Source organism: Alexandromys fortis, unplaced genomic scaffold (genome assembly GCF_014885135.2).
Source record: "Alexandromys fortis isolate MF-2015 unplaced genomic scaffold, M_Fortis_MF-2015_v1.1 scaffold_4, whole genome shotgun sequence".
Taxonomy (NCBI): Eukaryota; Metazoa; Chordata; class Mammalia; order Rodentia; family Cricetidae; genus Alexandromys; species Alexandromys fortis.
The window spans coordinates 24,364,611-24,381,643 of record NW_026067944.1 but is presented as its reverse complement, the minus strand read 5'-3'; the positions used below and the strand labels follow the sequence as shown (position 1 = coordinate 24,381,643).

Genomic DNA, 17,033 nt, shown 5'->3' with positions numbered 1-17,033 from the left:
CTACCATGTCAAAAAGTCGGCAATGAACATCTTTTTAGAAGTCTTTTCTTTACATTTATTTTATTTATTTACTTATTTGTTGTGTTTGCCTGCCTAAAGTTGGTTCTCTACTTCTACTATGTGGGATCCTGGGATCAAAGTCATCCCACCCAGCTTGATGGCAAGTGCCTTTACCTGCTAAGCCATCTTGTTGGCTCTCATTCTTAAGTCATTTATAGCCCTGTTATCATTATGAAACAAAAAAATCAAAAATTGCTGATAACCTATACAATGACTCAGTGGGTAATAAAGTAGTTACATGGCGATGAATAATCAAACTACACAGACAACGAGAAAATTTCATGAGAGAAGAGAGACCTGAGCTGTATTAGTATTTGCTTGGCAGAGAAGAAAAGGAAGAACACTGCATGTGGGACATGGGGAGGGAAAGATACTAACAAGATGGAGAAAAAAAAATGTAGCTTCTCCTGAATCAATTAGGAAAGTTTAATTACATGATAAACATAGACAGCTAACTTATTAAGTAGTTTAATACAAGGATAATACAAGGATGGGGCCCCTGGGATTCTATTCTACTTCTTTCCACAAACCAGTATACTACAAATGACTCCACCACTTTATAAGATACCTGTATTACTTATCTGACCTCGGAATTATTTGCTACTAGTACAAAAGAGAATATTTGACAAAAATATTTGTCAGAGTAATTTAAACAAAAGGTATCAGCTATTCAATACTGGAAATGGGAGACACCCATGACAACTAAAGAATGAGAACGACCTGACTAGGGATCCCTGGTAGGAGGTCCTTCTGTTTACGTGTTGCTTTCATTGGATAATCAATCAAGAAACTGCTTGGCCTGATAGGGCAGAACTTAGGTAGGCAGAGAAGTCAGAACTGAATTCTGGGAGGAAGAAAGCAGAGTCAGAGAGCCGCCATGGAGCTGCTAGGTCAGACATGCTGAATCTTTCCCGGTAAGCCACATACGGTGGTGACATACAGATGAACAGAAATCAAGGTGTGAGAGTTAGCCAATAAGAGGCTAGAGATGGGCCAGGCAGTGATTTAATTAATACAGTTTCTGTGTGTTTATTTTGGGTGTAAGCTAGCTGGGCAGCCAGGACAAACAAAGGGCCACCCTCCTCGTGCAACAGATCCCCTTAATTACACACTGAGCTTTAAATTCACTGCCTTGTGGTATGTATTTAAAACATGGAGAAAGTAGATGTGGGAAACTAGTAACTAGATTCCTCAGGGAATCTCAGGGGCTGGAAAGGGCAGCTAGGAAAAGATTGAGACAGTATCACCTAGATGGTCAGCACCCAAAGTGGGGCTGTTCTGAGCATAATGGATAAGCAGCTAATATCTATGCTAGAAATAATAAATCAGGCCATGTGATAACCCTTGAAATAATATGCATTTCATAGCCACCTTTCCTAAAGGCTATGAGGACTAAGAGAAGTAAGAATTTGGGTGTAATGAGAAAGACGGATGGCACTTTCTGACAATGAAGGACTGAAATCAGTAAGGAGGTAGGAGGTTGTTTTATAGGTCTATACTATCACAATGACCTGAAACAAAACCTAATGAGGCAGGAGTAAAAGACAAGGCAGAAGTATATTGGAAGCAGAATGTTCTCCATTTATTCATAACTAAAATAAGATAATCCTTTATAATTATTATAGCTGTATTTTGAAAAGAACCCGAAGACAAGGCAGATAAATAATCACTATTTTACAAAACAGAATTAAAAAGAAGCAATAGTATTTAAACCCTACTTCATACTTAATGACTCACTGTTTAGCCATGCCTCCATGTACTAAAGGCCAAGATTTAAATCTCTTCTCTTTCTCCAATGAAATCTCTATTCAATTCTCAATCTTCTGAAGTATCACTTCCACTAGCACTCAGTCTGGGTTCTTCTTTGAAATATACAGCATACACCAAAACATACGCCGTCATTTCCTTTCCCACTTAAGCCATTAAATGTTTTAACAACAAATTAGTTATATACATAGCACTATATACTTGGTAATTTTTAAGATATATTGAATTCTATGTATATGTGGGTTTTCCCTCCATGGACATTATGTGTATGACACGTGTGCCTGTTGCCTGCAGAGGTCAGAGGGTATCAGATTTCCTGGGAGTTCTGGGAATGGAACCCTAGTCCTCTGCAAGAGCAACAAATGTCTTAAGTGCTGAACCAATGCTCTAGTCCCATGCTAACTATTCTGTAATGGCCAAGGGCAACTTGAATGGATTCTTAAATCTGCAAAAACCCTGTAATACAGCATCCTTCTATCTCTCCTGCACACCTGCATCCTTTATTTGTGAGGAAGACAGTTTTCTCCTTAATCTTTATCTCTCTCTTTATTTTAAAAATACAAGTTACTCATCATGCAGAATTAGCACATTTGTAAAAAGAATTTGCTTTTAGAAAGAGACTGTTAAATAGGATTCCATGGTGGATTTCAGTGTATTTTTAAGTCGATGTGAAGGGATATGTGGTAATTACTGAGGATTACACTGCAGCCAAGATGCCAGGGCTCACACTCTCATGGCTAAATGAGTTCTAATGGAAGACAGCAGAAAACAAAGGCCTAACTGTCTGTCTTTCCAGACCCAGAGGACAAGTGTTTTTAGAGAACACTATATATACTTTTAAATAACACGACTGGCAACCCAGTGCAGACAGTATTTCTCAGCTGCTGTCAATCGGCATAACAGGAGGAAGATACAACCACACTACCTCTTGGAATCTTCAATTCCACATTTTATTTTTGAAAAGTCTTTAAAAAGGAAAATTCAATACAAGCATATTCTGATTATTTACCCAATTGGAATTTCTGTGTGCAAGTTTGTGTGTATTAATGAGACATTAATGCAAATTTATTTGTTACAGAATATATCTGCATAAAGGGAAAGCTAAATTGTCAAAAAATACTATATAAATGCAGGGTTCATTGCAGTTTTAATATAAAAGGTAAGAAAATGGAACAATTATTCTATACATGTTATAGAAATCGACATCTAAGTAAAAGGGTTTTACATTTCATTCAAGTTTAGAAAGTATTTGGGGTTTTAGAGAAACATCAGGAGTCCAGGGAGTCAGGGCAATGTTTAATTTACTGCAGCTTTTCTGCTGGCCACACTCATAATTATTGTTCTTCATATTTTATTCTGGCTAATAATTCCTTGGCAGATATAAAATTGGGGGCAGGGATAAAGTATATGACCACACATCAACACTGATGGGTGCTGTGGGAGCTCCTCAGCCAACAGCCTTTGGGTGTAGTATCTTAAAGGCTACTGGCTGAAGGAGCTGAAGGAGCTCCCACAGCAGATGGCAGTACTGAGCTTTACAGGGGATTCTATGACTTCCATTGTAGCACTGTTTGATGTCAACTCCATTGTGTGTGTGAACATGGAGGACAAGTGAACACCTCCTTCTTGCTTCACAAAAACAATCATTACTTAAAAGTATGGAAGTACAGGCAAGCAGAACATAAACTCTCCCAGAATTATATTCTTCCTATACCAATCTATATTTTGGATTATGTCCCTGTTTCCTTAACTTAGTTGGAATTACAGTATACTATACATAGTGGTATATTATTTGTGTTTTAATAAACAAAGAATGCCTAAAGATTAGTGCAAAGTAGACACACTAGTCAACCATATAGGCCAGGCAGTGGTGGTGCATGCCTTTAATCCCAGCACTAGAGGGGAATATAAAATGAGAGGAGGCAAGTCTTGCTCTGTCTCAATCTGAGGATTTGTGGAGGCAGGGTTGCCCACTTTCAGTCTGAGGTGGAGGAAGGAGCCAGTGGCTTGCTGCTTTGCTTTTCTGATCTTCAGGTTGAATCCCAATATCTCTGGGTTTTTATTATTTATGCCACATCTGGTGCCCAACATTTGGAGGACAAATTCACAAAAAGGATGTTTTGCCTGTGGCTTTACAACCACCAGCGTAGGCCAAAGCTACATGCATCCAGAGACACTGCCCTACCAGCTAGGTTTTTCTTTTTTCTCTCCTGGAAGGTTCTCCCCGAACCTTCTCCTGCTGCTGCCAAAGTAGGTAGCTACCTTCAAATTCAGTCAGGCTATTACTGTCAGCAATAATCATCAACACTGTCAGCAGATTTGGTGGGAAAATTGGAAATTTTTTTGTTTGGGTTTTTTTGTTTTTTGAGACAGGGTTTCTTTGTGTTGCTTTGGTGCCTATCCTGGAACTAGCTCTTGTAGACAAGGCTGACCTCAAACTCACAGAAATCCACCTGTCTCTGCCTCCCGAGTGCTAGAGATTAAAGGTGTGTGCCACCACTGCCTGACTGACAATTAGGAATTCTTAAAGGGAGGAATTGGTTAAAAGAGCCCCCCCCAGCATTAAAAATATGGGAAAACCATTACAATGGAAGGACTTGGGTCTCTGTATGATAATATGCTAGACAGCTTGAAAAATGGAACAATTAAATGAGAAGACATCTAATTTAGATGGGATTTATGTAATGTCAATTGTAAACATTATAAGCATTATTTTTTTAATCACTAAAAACATTGATTAATCTGAGTGCTATGATATAGGACTTAGGAAAAAAAAACCCTAATAAAACAGATCACAGAAATATTCAAATCTAGACAGAAGAATTTAATGGGGAGCCAATTTCAGCACTGCATTATAAAAATAGAGAGGAACAGCTTAAGGTTTTCAGACAATCATTCTTAATATATTGAGGAACCTTACAGGAATTGTCAAATGGCAGAAGTTCTGTTACAGCTAACAGGATTCCTGTGCCAATGTTAGATTTAAGGAGATTCCAGGAAGCAATAGTCTCATATGGCGTGCATACACCTGGTGTGGGATTTCCCTCTGTGTGCTGTGATTACCATTAATGAAGAAAGAAACTGCTTTGGACCTATAGCAGGGCAGAACTTAGGTAGACTGGGAAAACTAAAGAGAATGCTGGGAGAAAGGAAGCAGAGTCAGAGAGAAGCCATGTCACCCTGCTGGAGACAGACGTCGGAACTTTAGCTGGTAAACTACAGTCATGTGGCGATATACAGATTAATGGAGATGGGTTAAATTAATATGTAAGAGTTAGCCAATAAGAAGCTAGAGATAATGGGACAAACAGTAATTCAATTAATTAATTAAATTAATTTAATCACATAGTTTCTGTGTGATTGCTTTGGGGATAAGCAGCTGGGAACAAAAACAAGTGGCCTCCTTACATTCACCTTTTGTGAAGCAGATGTTAAACTTGTGGTCAGTTTGTAATAGAATTATCCCTAAAGACTGATAGAATTGGTTAACAGTGTTTTAGAGTCTGGTCCACTATTATAATGGAGTACCTGGTTCAGAGAAGAGGCTAAGATTATTGAACAATGGAGTAAAGCTAGAGGTAGGACATCTCCTAAGATCACATTCTTGGAGAAAAAGATTACGCTACTATAGAAAGGCAAGTGTATTATATGATGACCACACCCTGGATTTATGCTACGCAGCAGCTTTGAATGCTTGGGACAGAATTAAAGAAATAGGAAAGAAAACTGAGTCATTTGCTAAAGTTATAGAGGGGTAAAAGAAAGCCTTTACAGATTTCTTACAAAGACTGACTTCAGCAGTAAATAGAATGATACCAAATTCAGAATCTGGAAAATAATAATTGAAGCTCTGAATTTTGAAAATGCTGGTTCTCAATGCAAAAGGATAATAAGGCTGTTAAAGGCAAGGTCAGTACCTTTGGCAAAATGGATCCGAGATATAACTAACATTGAATTTCATGACCATAATACATTTGGATAGGAGAGTTGGTTTCCAGAGGTTTGAAGAAAAATCAAAATGTCAAGTGTTTCAATTGTGGCAAACAAGGTCTCCTTAAAAGGGACTGTAAACAGGGTATTCCCAGAAATGTTTTTTTCTAAGCATAATTTATTAAGAATACTCCAGCATATGTCTCTAAAAACATAAACCGTTTTTTGCTTATTCTAATATAAAGGATAGCCAGGCAATGGTGGCGCACGCCTTTAATCCCAGCACTCGGGAGGCAGAGGCAGGCAGATCTCTGTGAGTTCGAGAACAGCCTGGTCTACAGAGCTAGTTCCAGGACAGGCTCCAAAGCCACAGAGAAGCCCTGTCTCGAAAACAAAACAAAACAAAACAAAATAAAATAAAATAAAATAATATAAAGCATATTACAGGTAGACTACACAATCCTACAAGCCAGGCAGCTATAGAAAGATCAAATCAAACTCTAAATGATATGTTAAATAAACAGAAAGGGATGATAAATACCCCAGAAATAGACTGCATAATTCGTTATCAACTCTGAATTCTCAAAATGCTAATAAGAAAGGAACAAGAACTGCAAAGAGACATTGGATAGTAGAAAAAACTACAGAATTAAATCAGCAGATATACTTTAAAGATGTACTGACCTCATAATGAAAACCACAACATGTGTTACATTTGAAAAAGGGTTTTGTTTTTGTTTCTAAAGGAGAAGAAAGCTATGGATACCATCAAAACTGATAAAGATTCGATTTGAACAAGAGACACATCTTAATTCAAATAAATGATAGTTCATCAAACAGCATGGCTATTTAATCTAAACTAACCTACACAACTAACCAATGCTTTTTATTTGATCAGATATAATTTGCCAAAAGATAATCTCCTGAAAATTAGGGTTGGGGAAGAAGGGTTTTGTTTCTGTCTTTTCAGGAGAGTAAAGGTATCCAGTTAAAGAATCTGAAGACCACCGGACAAATGAGACATCTGAAGAAAAAGGACAAATAATCAACCAGAAAAAAAGTCTCAAGAAAACTAGTAAATTGGCCTATTGGTATATCACATTTCCAACAATGAACCATGAGCAGGCCAGCAGAAAATTTTGAAGTCTCCATAAGGAGGATGGGGCCCCACAAAAATGCTTCCTCCAGAACTATGATAACCCCACTAAGCTGAAAAACACCACATAAAGATTGGCTTTGGACTACAAACTGCTCAGAACAATTTCAAGGTGGCTAGCTAAGATGATCCAGCCTAACAGACTGCTCTAGCCAGGACTGAGACAAGCCTTTCACCTTCCCATTACACAGAGACTGAACAACAAATGATATAGCTACCTCTCCCAGGATTTGACAATTAACCCAAATTTTTCTTTTCAGGATTTTTTTTAAAATATTTATTTATTTACTTATTATGTATACAATATTCTGTCTGTGTGTATGCCTGCATGCCAGAAGAGAGCACCAGACCTCATTACAGATGGTTGTGAGCCACCATGTGGTTGCTGGGAATTGAACTCAGGACCTTTGGAAGAGCAGGCAATGCTCTTAACCGCTGAGCCATCTCTCCAGCCCCAGGATTTTTTTTTTTTTTTTAATGACAATGAGTCATGTCTGCTCCTGGCAGCACCAATCTATTTTAGCGAAGATAATGGGCTTCAAAGAAACTCCACATGGAGTTTACTTTCTTTCTTTCTTTTTTTTTTTTATAATCCCACGTGACAGGCGGGGATACTCACCACTATACTAACGAGGATGGAGTTTACTTTCTTTGTGGCAAAAGTAAGCCATTAAGCAAGAAAATGCCCTTGCCTTGACTGCTGGCAGTATGCTATCCTAACTGGACACAAAAGAGAGTGACTGCCAAACACCTTCAAGACAAGGTAGGACAGCCCTTCAGAATATCCTGCTTCACAGAAAATTCTGTCAGATATACTAGGCCTGTAAGCCGAAGATAGATGTCCCAACATTGTAGAGAAACTTTGAGTGACAGTCCAGGCAGCACATTTTTTGGAAGTCGCTTGTTTGCACTTCCTGCTTACTCAGTTAATAATTATTTCCTTCTTGGGTTTCTGAGAGAGACTAGATAGTCATAGTTTTCCTTGTTTATCAGATGCAGAAAACAAGTAATGATAGAAAGTAAATTAGGTACAAGACTTTGACTCACTAAGATAGGATAATGGAGTATTTTCTCTGAATTTGTCAAGTGCAAATGGACTAGACATTGTTGTAATATTTACTGCCTATATATATATTGTATACAGTTACTGTACTTATGGTATAGTTTTTCTTATATTAGTTATAGCCTTTTTATTTTAGACAAAAATGAAAAAAATAATTGTATTATTATTATTATTATTATTTGTGTTTTAATAAATAAAACTTGCCTGAAGATTAGTACAAAACAGCCACACCAGTCAGCCATACAAGCCAGGCAGTGGTTGCACACACCTTTAATCCCAGCAGTCACACTAGTCAGAAACAGAGGCTGGGCAGTAGTGATGCATGCCTTTAATTCTGGCTCTAGAGAGGAATATAATATGGGAGGAGACAGGTCTCACTCTCAGTCTCAATCTGAGGATTGATCACCCTTTTGGTCTGAGACAGAGGTAAGAGCCAGTGTCTCGCTGCTTTGCTTGTCTGATCTTTAGGCTGAACCCCAGTATCTGTCTCTGGGTTTCTATTATTTGTGCTCACAATACACACTGACCTGTAATAACTCCAGTGGGTCCAATCTGTGACTTGACCTCTAAGCCAACAGGTCACCTAGGATCCTCTGGGTTTAGAGCCATGGGAAAGATCCTAAATATTATTTCACTTGGCTCCAAAATAAGCCTTAAACACAAAGATCTACTTTACCGAAGACTAGTGTTTGCCATAAAGTTTAAAAATGAAGGGGCTGGCCTCTTAGGAGAATGAAAGCCTCAATGTGTATTTCTGGCACCAAAATATTACCGATATCTTTGTTTAAAGTAGGAAAAGATAGTTGAATGTTAGGTGTTTGTCTGAAGAGAGGCTATGAGACTATTAGATTATACATGTAATCATCATATCATTAAAACAATAATAGAACAGAAAGAGGAAGGGAGGCAAGCGTACTGATCTAGTCTTAAATTACTTCATCTCTTAATTGATATACAAACTTATCAATGTATAAAACAATTTATGAGGACAATTTAAAATATAGTGTCCTGTTTGAACTCTCATCTGTCTCTACAGCCCACCTACCACACGACTCATCTAAGGACTCAGTATTAGACACACAAGGACTAGTGTTAGCATTAACACTGCCACAGCTGCCTGCAGGCTGGATCCCTGGATTCCTGTCTTTGGCTGGAGTTTCTGAACCTATAAAATGAGGCAGCTAAAAATGAACACCATGTATAAATTCTAACACATTCTATTTTTCTTTGCACACTTAATTTCATCATACAACCTGAGGTAGAAAAACTCCTGATTAAGTTTTCCCAACAAGATTATACCTGCTTTAAAAATACTTCTCCTGAAGTACCAACAGGATAGTAAACAAGGCAAACATGCAACATCTATAAGAAGGTCTATATTTTGATAGTTTAAAATATAGTTTAAAGAATAAAGAAAAATTTAAAGGCCTTTATCTGTGATAATATTGAATTACAAATCTCTATTTAAATCAAGAAATTAAGTTTAAAAGTTTAAGTTTTTAAGAATCCCATCCCATTATTTGTTATGGGTATTCTGTTCTCTGTTCTTACCTGCAAAAGAAAGCCTAGGCTGGATATTGTCCACAGGCCATCAGTAGGAATAAAGTACACTGTCAGATACTGAACTATAGCCACTGAGCTGCCTTCACAGAGGATTGCTGTGCATTTGAAATCAACACATGGTATGGACTCTCACAATAGTTTAGCTTAAGTACAATGAAAACCCCAAAGTTTAGTTAACTATTAGTTGATGCACTTTCTTAAAAACTCATTTTGACTCACCTTTGTCCAAGGATGTGCCTTGATTTGAGGGAATTTGAATTCTGTATAATTTGGGTTCATTTCTCTAATTTGCTCCCTTGTTGGTGTTCCCAGGACCTAAACCAAGAAAAACAAATACTGTCAACTTTTCCTATGTATGTATGTGTGTGTGTGTGTGTGTGTGTGTGCGCGCGCGCACTGGTTTTACTAAAATAAAAAATTCCAAACAAATAAAATATAAAACTCAATAGATTTTGTACAGACTTTTAAATTTGTATCAGTCTGTAAACCATGCTATACCGCCATAGACTACAGTTCTATGGTAAGTATACTGAAAATATGAGTCATAAAAATATTACTAGAAAATATTTCAGGGACTGGCTTACCAGTTAACACAACTATCTGTAACTCTATCCCAGGAGGTCCTATAACACCACCTGGCCTGTAAGAATGGCCAAGATCAAAAACACTGATGACAACCTATGCTGGAGAGGTTGTGGGGAAAAGGGAACACTTCTGCATTGCTGGTGGGAATGCAAGCTGCCACAGCCCCTTTGGATGTCAGTGTGGCAATTTCTCAGTAAATTAGGAAACAACCTTCCTCAAGACCCAGTAATACCACTTTTGGGTATATATCCAAAGGATGCTCAACCATGCCACAAGGACATGTGCTCAACTATGTTCATAGCAGCTTTGTTTGTCATAGCCAGAACCTGGAAACTACCTAAATGCCCCTCGATCAAAGAATAGATTAAAAAAAAAAAGTGGTACATTTACACAATGGAGTACTACAACAGAAAAAAATAACGACAGCTTGAATTATGCAGGAAAATGGATGGAGCTAGAAAACATTATTTTGAGTGAGGTAACCCAGACACAGAAAGAGAATTATCACATGTACTCACTCATAGGTGGTTTTTAAACATAAAGCAAAGAAACTCAGCCTACAAACCACAATCCCAGAGAACTTAGATAACAAAAAGAGACTTACATAGATCTAATCTACATGGGCAGTAGAAAGTAGAAAAAGACAAGATCTCCTGAGTAAATTGGGAGCATGGGGACCTTGGGGGAGGATTGAAGGAAGAAGGAAAGAGGCAGGGAGGGGAGCAGAGAAAAATGTAGAGCTCAATAAATGTCAATAAAAAATGTATTTAAAAAAAAAAAACCCACCACCTGGCCTCTGAGGTTACCAAACACTCTCATGCTGCAAATACACATGCATGCAAAACAGTCATGTATATAAAGTAAATAAAAAAATGACAAAATATTCAAGTAACACTGGCTTCCTTTCCCACTGTATTCCAACACTGACTTAGTAGGTATAAGAAAATGCAACACTTAAGTTGGCCAAGCCTAACAATGTTGTAGCCTGAAATCTGTTGGCAAATTTCAAACAGGTCCTTCCTCAAAAGCAAGACTCTAGGCTTGATTCATACATACATAAAAACCAAATTCAAAGAAAAGCTAAAAATTCAAGGTAAAATCAAGCAGATTCTACACTGAGAAAGAATGGATTTGCGAAACAAGTTTGCTGAAGAAAAAAAAATCACACTACTTACAATTTAATGGCAATTTCACAGGAGAGTAATATAATGTTAAATATTTAATTTGTGCTAATGATCAATGAATGATCAGGGTAGCTCTAGACATTCTTTAAGACAGTCTCACTATGTGGCCCTTGCTGTCCTGGAATGCATGGATATCCGTCACCTGAGTGCTGGGATTAAAAGCATACCCAAGCATGCCTAAGCCACACTCTAGGTTTTTTTTTTGTTTTTGTTTTTGTTTTTGTTTTTCGAGACAGGGTTTCTCTGTGGTTTTGGAGCCTGTCCTGGAACTCCCTTTGTAGACCAGGCTGGCCTCGAACTCACAGAGATCTGCCTGCCTCTGCCTCCCGAGTGCTGGGATTAAAGGCTTGCGCCACCACCGCCCGGCCCACACTCTAGTTTTTAATAGGCTTTAATTCTCTAGACACCATTAAAACTTTCGTACCTTCATTGACTTTTAAAATACTTTTCTTCAAAAGATACTCTTAAGAAAATAAGACGACAAAGACTGAGATAAGATGGTAAAACACATTCTTCAACATATCTAGACTTTATCAGGATCTCTACTGATTCATAAAATACTGGAGATATCTGTACTCATATGCTTATTGCTTTACAATAGACCAGATCAATCTATGTGCATATTGACGGGTGATGGATACAGGAAAATGTGTCTTGCATACACAATGGAGTATTATTTTGCCATAAAACAGATGAAGTTTTCTGTCTTTAGCAACAATATGAATAGAACTATAGGACATTATAATAAATTAAGTTGGCCACAGAAAAACAATTATCACATGTTCTACTTATTTGGAAGGTGAAAACCGGCCACTCTGTTTATATATTTGTAGGAGGGCCTCTACATTAACACTGGAGTAGAATCTACTCAATAGTAGTGATACAAAGTCCCTTAGCTATAGCTGTTAATCAGAACTTAACAGCAGTTTTTATCTTTAAAAAAATGCACTTGTGACTTTTAAGAAGCTTTAGTAACTGACTTGTAGATTGTCATTAAAAATCCTATCATTATTTTTAAAATCAATTAAGCAAATAAAGAAATTCCCCTGAACACTTTATTTAAATCCATCCAACCTTGAATTTATTACGGCTATTAGATGTGGGAAAAGACATCCAAACATCACAAATGTTCTAGATCTCACTCCCCTTTGCTAAACACTGAACCAGAGTCATTTTTCTACTCTTTGGATTAGCTTTTAAATCTTAAAGCCAAAGCACTTCCTAGGCAATTATGTTTTTTTTTTGTTGTTGTTGTTGATAAAGCCGGAAAATTGTAAAATAAAATGGTTAAGTCTCAAATCCTAGGACTGATGCCTGAGGTACCTATTTAACATATCAAAGCAGACCTGGCCTCCTGGTCCACCCAGCATCCCTCAGTCCCTATCTGTTACAGGATATGGCTGGCATAACCCCAACCTATACCCAGAACTCTCCAGCCCAGGGGCTAGACTGCGCTTACCTGTATCTTCCTTTTATCAACAATAAACTTTCTCCTCCACCATGCCTAGGAGCAAATCTCTGTGAATTTGAGGCCAGTCTGGTCTACACTGCAAATTCCAGGACAGCCAAGGCTAGATATGTAGGCAAAGCCACAAAAACAAAACAAAACAAAAAAATCATCTAACAATAAAAAATAAAAAGCCTTCAGAAGAAATTTCTATAAGCAAAATGACAGCATATACTATTAGGGTTACAGCAGGTAGAAGAGATATTAAAATGATACTGAAAAAGATGAGGAGATACAGTTGAACCAGGTTGTATGTGAGGTGGTACATTACTATTATTATTTAAAACTGACATTTTAAGAAGCTATAGTTTTAATCCTAGGATACCCTCTGAACAACACAACAAGGAAATAAGTCTTAAAAAGCCATGATAGTTGATCCTTACTGCCACCTCGACAGGATTCACTATCACCAAGGAAGACATCTCTAGTGTCTCTGAGCTGCAACAAGCAGGGTCCTGGCAGGCTAACACCACCATTCATTGCTCTCTGCTTCTTGCCTGAGTGAAATGCAAAGAGCTGCCTGTGCTCCTGCTACCATGCCTTCCTCACCACGATGGGACTGTGTCCTCTGACTCTGAGCCAAAACAAATCCTTCCTTACCTACTTTTGTCAGATATTTTGTCATGGTGGTTAGAAAAATAACTAATAAAGAAGGAAACAGAAATAATACCTGGTGGCTCATACCCACAATCCCAGCACTTGGGTGCTAAGACAGAAGGACTCACCAAGTCTGACAAGACATGTCTACACAACAGGTCCAGACTAGGCAAAGCTAGCTAGCTAGTAAATTCCCTATCTAAAATACAAAACCAAGGCCAGTCTGGCCTACAAAGCTTGTTCCAGGACAGGTAGAGCTGTTACACTGAGAAACCTACCTCAAAAATCCAAAATAGATGGTTGGTAGGTAGGTAGATATAGGTAGATAAAATAAAATATTAAAAACAAGTAAAACATAAGCCAATAGAGTCCCTGAAGCCACTGACATATTACAAACTAGGGTCCAAACACTTGTGCATAAACCAACAACAGCAAAGATCAGTACAAAACCAACACAAATAAGGTGAGGTTAAAGCGCCACACTGCAGTGAGGGAAGGAATGGACTCCTGCAACATCTGGGAGGAAAGCAAGGAGCTGATGTTTACTTAGAGAAATCTAGGAGGCAGATGGGACAGTAGCAAATTCTGTTCACAATGGCAGCTAAGTTAGAAAGCAGCATGCTAATAAAAATAATACTCATTGGTTAAAAAAATGAATGACAATGTAAGTCTAAAGCCAGTGAGACACTATGACAACAAACTGGGTATAACTATTAAGTCAACACCACAAGTAAAAGACATTTTAGTAACTCAGCTATTACAGCTCACCTTCAAAACCACATTTTAATAGGTTAGAGAGTATTTCACCTGATTCGCTATGGCTAACTCTGAGCTCTGAAACTGGACAAATAAATTTTTTCATTTTATGGATAGGATGTTCAATAAGGGCCTTATCATTTCAGACACAAAGGAGGTTCAGTTGAGTTTTAAAGAAGTGGGATTACTATTTTAGTCTCCATTCACAAAACTAAGAATACTTATTTCTGGATTTCTTAAAATTAACCTAAACTAGTCCTAAAAGTTTTATGCACTTTCCTCCAGGCATGGCATTTCACTGTCCTGGTGGGCTTTAACTGCAAACTGATGCAGTTTAAAGTCACCCAAGTAGGGAGTCTCAACTGAAGAACCGCCTGGGGGAGACTGGCCTGTGAGCATGTCTATGTTTCAGGAGGGCCCAGGCCACCATGGGTGGCAGCACTCCCTGGGCAGATGGGCTGGTTAGGGTGGATCCTCCAGGGAGTCACAGTGGCACTCCTTCACGTTTCTGCTGGTCTTCTTTGGCTGTGGATGAGTTTCCTGATCAGAAGTAATGCTGCGCGACACCACAGCAAGCAGGCTTGCCATCCAGTCCCATCCTGACTTCCTCAATGATGGAATGTGCCCTACAAGTGTGAGCTAAATAAACCCTTTCCTCACCCAAGGGGCTTTGCTCAGAATGTTTCAAACAGTGACAGAAAGGAAACTGGATTATTCACATAATAAAAGAGGAAGGAATAATGATAAAGGAGAGGAGAAAGATTAAAAGAATCGGGGACCTATCTGCTACATCTCTTTGGAATGTTGTTCATCCCTTAAATAAAATCATTTCAGTTGTATCTGGTCCCATCCATATTTCTTATAGTTTTTTTTAACCCATTAGCTACAAATCAACCCCCACACAGAAAACATCAAAACAGAAACTGAATTTATAGTTTCAAAGAAGCAAACAAAGGCCATAGTAAGCATCTATAGAAAGCGCCACAATAGGTGCTTCTTCCACAAGCTTTATTTATTTTTCTTATTTTTTAAATGGGATTTATTTATTTATTTATTTATTTATTTATTTATTTATTTTGGGTTTTTCGAGGCAGGGTTTCTCTGTAGCTTTGGAGCCTGTCCTGGAAACTAGATCTTGTAGACCAGGCTGGCCTCGAACTCACAGAGATCCGCCTGCCTCTGCGAGTGCTGGGATTAAAGGCGTGTGCCACCATCGCCCGACTCATGAGCTTTAACAACAACAAACTAGCTCAAAACCAGACGGTTCTCTCATTGGGCTTCTAAAAAAATATTTTTCTTTTTTTTTTTTTTTTTTGAGATTATAGCATTTCCCGTTCCCTTTCCTTCCCTCCAAACCCTCCCATGTATCACTCTTACCTCTGCTCCCTTTCAAATTCATCGCTTCTTTTTCTTAATCATTGTTTCTTACACACACGCACGCACACGCGCGCGCACACACACACACACACACTCACACACACACACTTTCAGGGGTGACCATGTTGGTGGTATGACCAATTAAGTGTACTCTTCCCTGGGAAAGACTATTTCTCCAGCCCTCAGAATTCCTTAGTTGCCTACAGTTCTTTTTTTGGGTTGAGGACTCCAGAGCTTTCCCCAGGGCTTCCTAAAAATGACAGGAACAAGGACTACAGGAAGAGACATGCCCAGGAGGTATTAGTTGCTTTTTTATGGCTCAACACCAGAGGGCACCAAACTTCAACAATGGAGCTGTGCAGGCTACTAGTTTTGTTTACAGCTACTGTAAAGAAGTCATAAGGAAAAAAACGTTATTCCTCTGCTTCAAATTCTGCAGTGGCTTTCTAACTCCCTAGCATACAGCCCATTTCTATGGCCCACAGCTCTAGATTCCTCTTGTCTGGTACACTCACATTCTATCAACTCCACCATTCACAACCACCACACTGTAACTAAAACACACAGCAGGCCTGATTTCAGTTAAACAGCTAAGCACTAGCCTCTTTTCAATAGTTTTTTTATGAAGCCTTTTCAGACAGCACCATCTCCAATGGGAATCCAGCCGTTGCCTCTGAAGAATGCTCAGCCATCTGAGGTAAACACCTCCTCCCCCATTGTTCCTGGCTGCTTCCTCCCAATCTCCCTCTGAATTCCTTCAGTGCAAGAACCTCTACATTCTGGGCCCAATACCAAGACAAAAATCCTTCACTGACTCAACAGATGTAGTTAAGAAGGTGAATACTTTGAAAGACTTTTTAAAAGGATGCGTGGTGTGCTGGCTAGTTTTATGTTACTGTGACACAAGCTAGTGTCATGGAGGAATTCTCAATTCAGAACACACCTCCATGAGACTAGCCTGTAGAGAAGTTTGTAGTGCATCTTCCATGATTGATGCTTGATGTGGGAGGGCCCAGTCCACTGTGGGTGGTGCTACCCCTGGGCTGGTGGTCCTGTGTGCTTCAAGAAAGCAGGCCGAGCAAGTCATGAGGTGCAAATCAGTAAGCAACATTCCTCCATGGCCTCTGCACCAGTCCCTGCCTCTAGAGTCCTTCCTGCCCTGACTTCTCTCAGTGATGGAGTGTGATCCAAGGGCTACATGTAACTTAAAAATAAACCACATCTTCATCCATTTACTCAGTGACGAACACTGATTAATTTTCAGGTTGATTTCAAATCTTGGTTACGGCAAATGATGTTGCAATGAACACGAGAAAGTACAGTATCAAGTTTGGGGATACACACTTGAGGCAGAGAGGGCTTCATCATGTTGTAATTCAACTTTTAGTCTTCTAAGGAACCTCCAAATATGTCTTCCATACTGTTGTACTAATTCACATTCCCACTAACTGCATAAACATTCTCTCTTCTCTACTTCTCCAGAAGTGT

At 38.7% G+C, this 17,033-nt stretch overlaps 1 protein-coding gene across 1 annotated transcript in view; it reads right to left on the bottom strand.

Annotated features, from left to right (window-relative positions):
* Positions 1–17,033, bottom strand: part of Gsk3b (glycogen synthase kinase 3 beta) — a 186,886-nt gene that overhangs the window by 34,477 nt on the left and 135,376 nt on the right. The window contains exon 8 of the mRNA XM_050149099.1: positions 9,759–9,854. Coding sequence (XP_050005056.1) covers positions 9,759–9,854 — 96 coding nt within the window. The remainder of the gene's footprint in view (positions 1–9,758; positions 9,855–17,033) is intronic.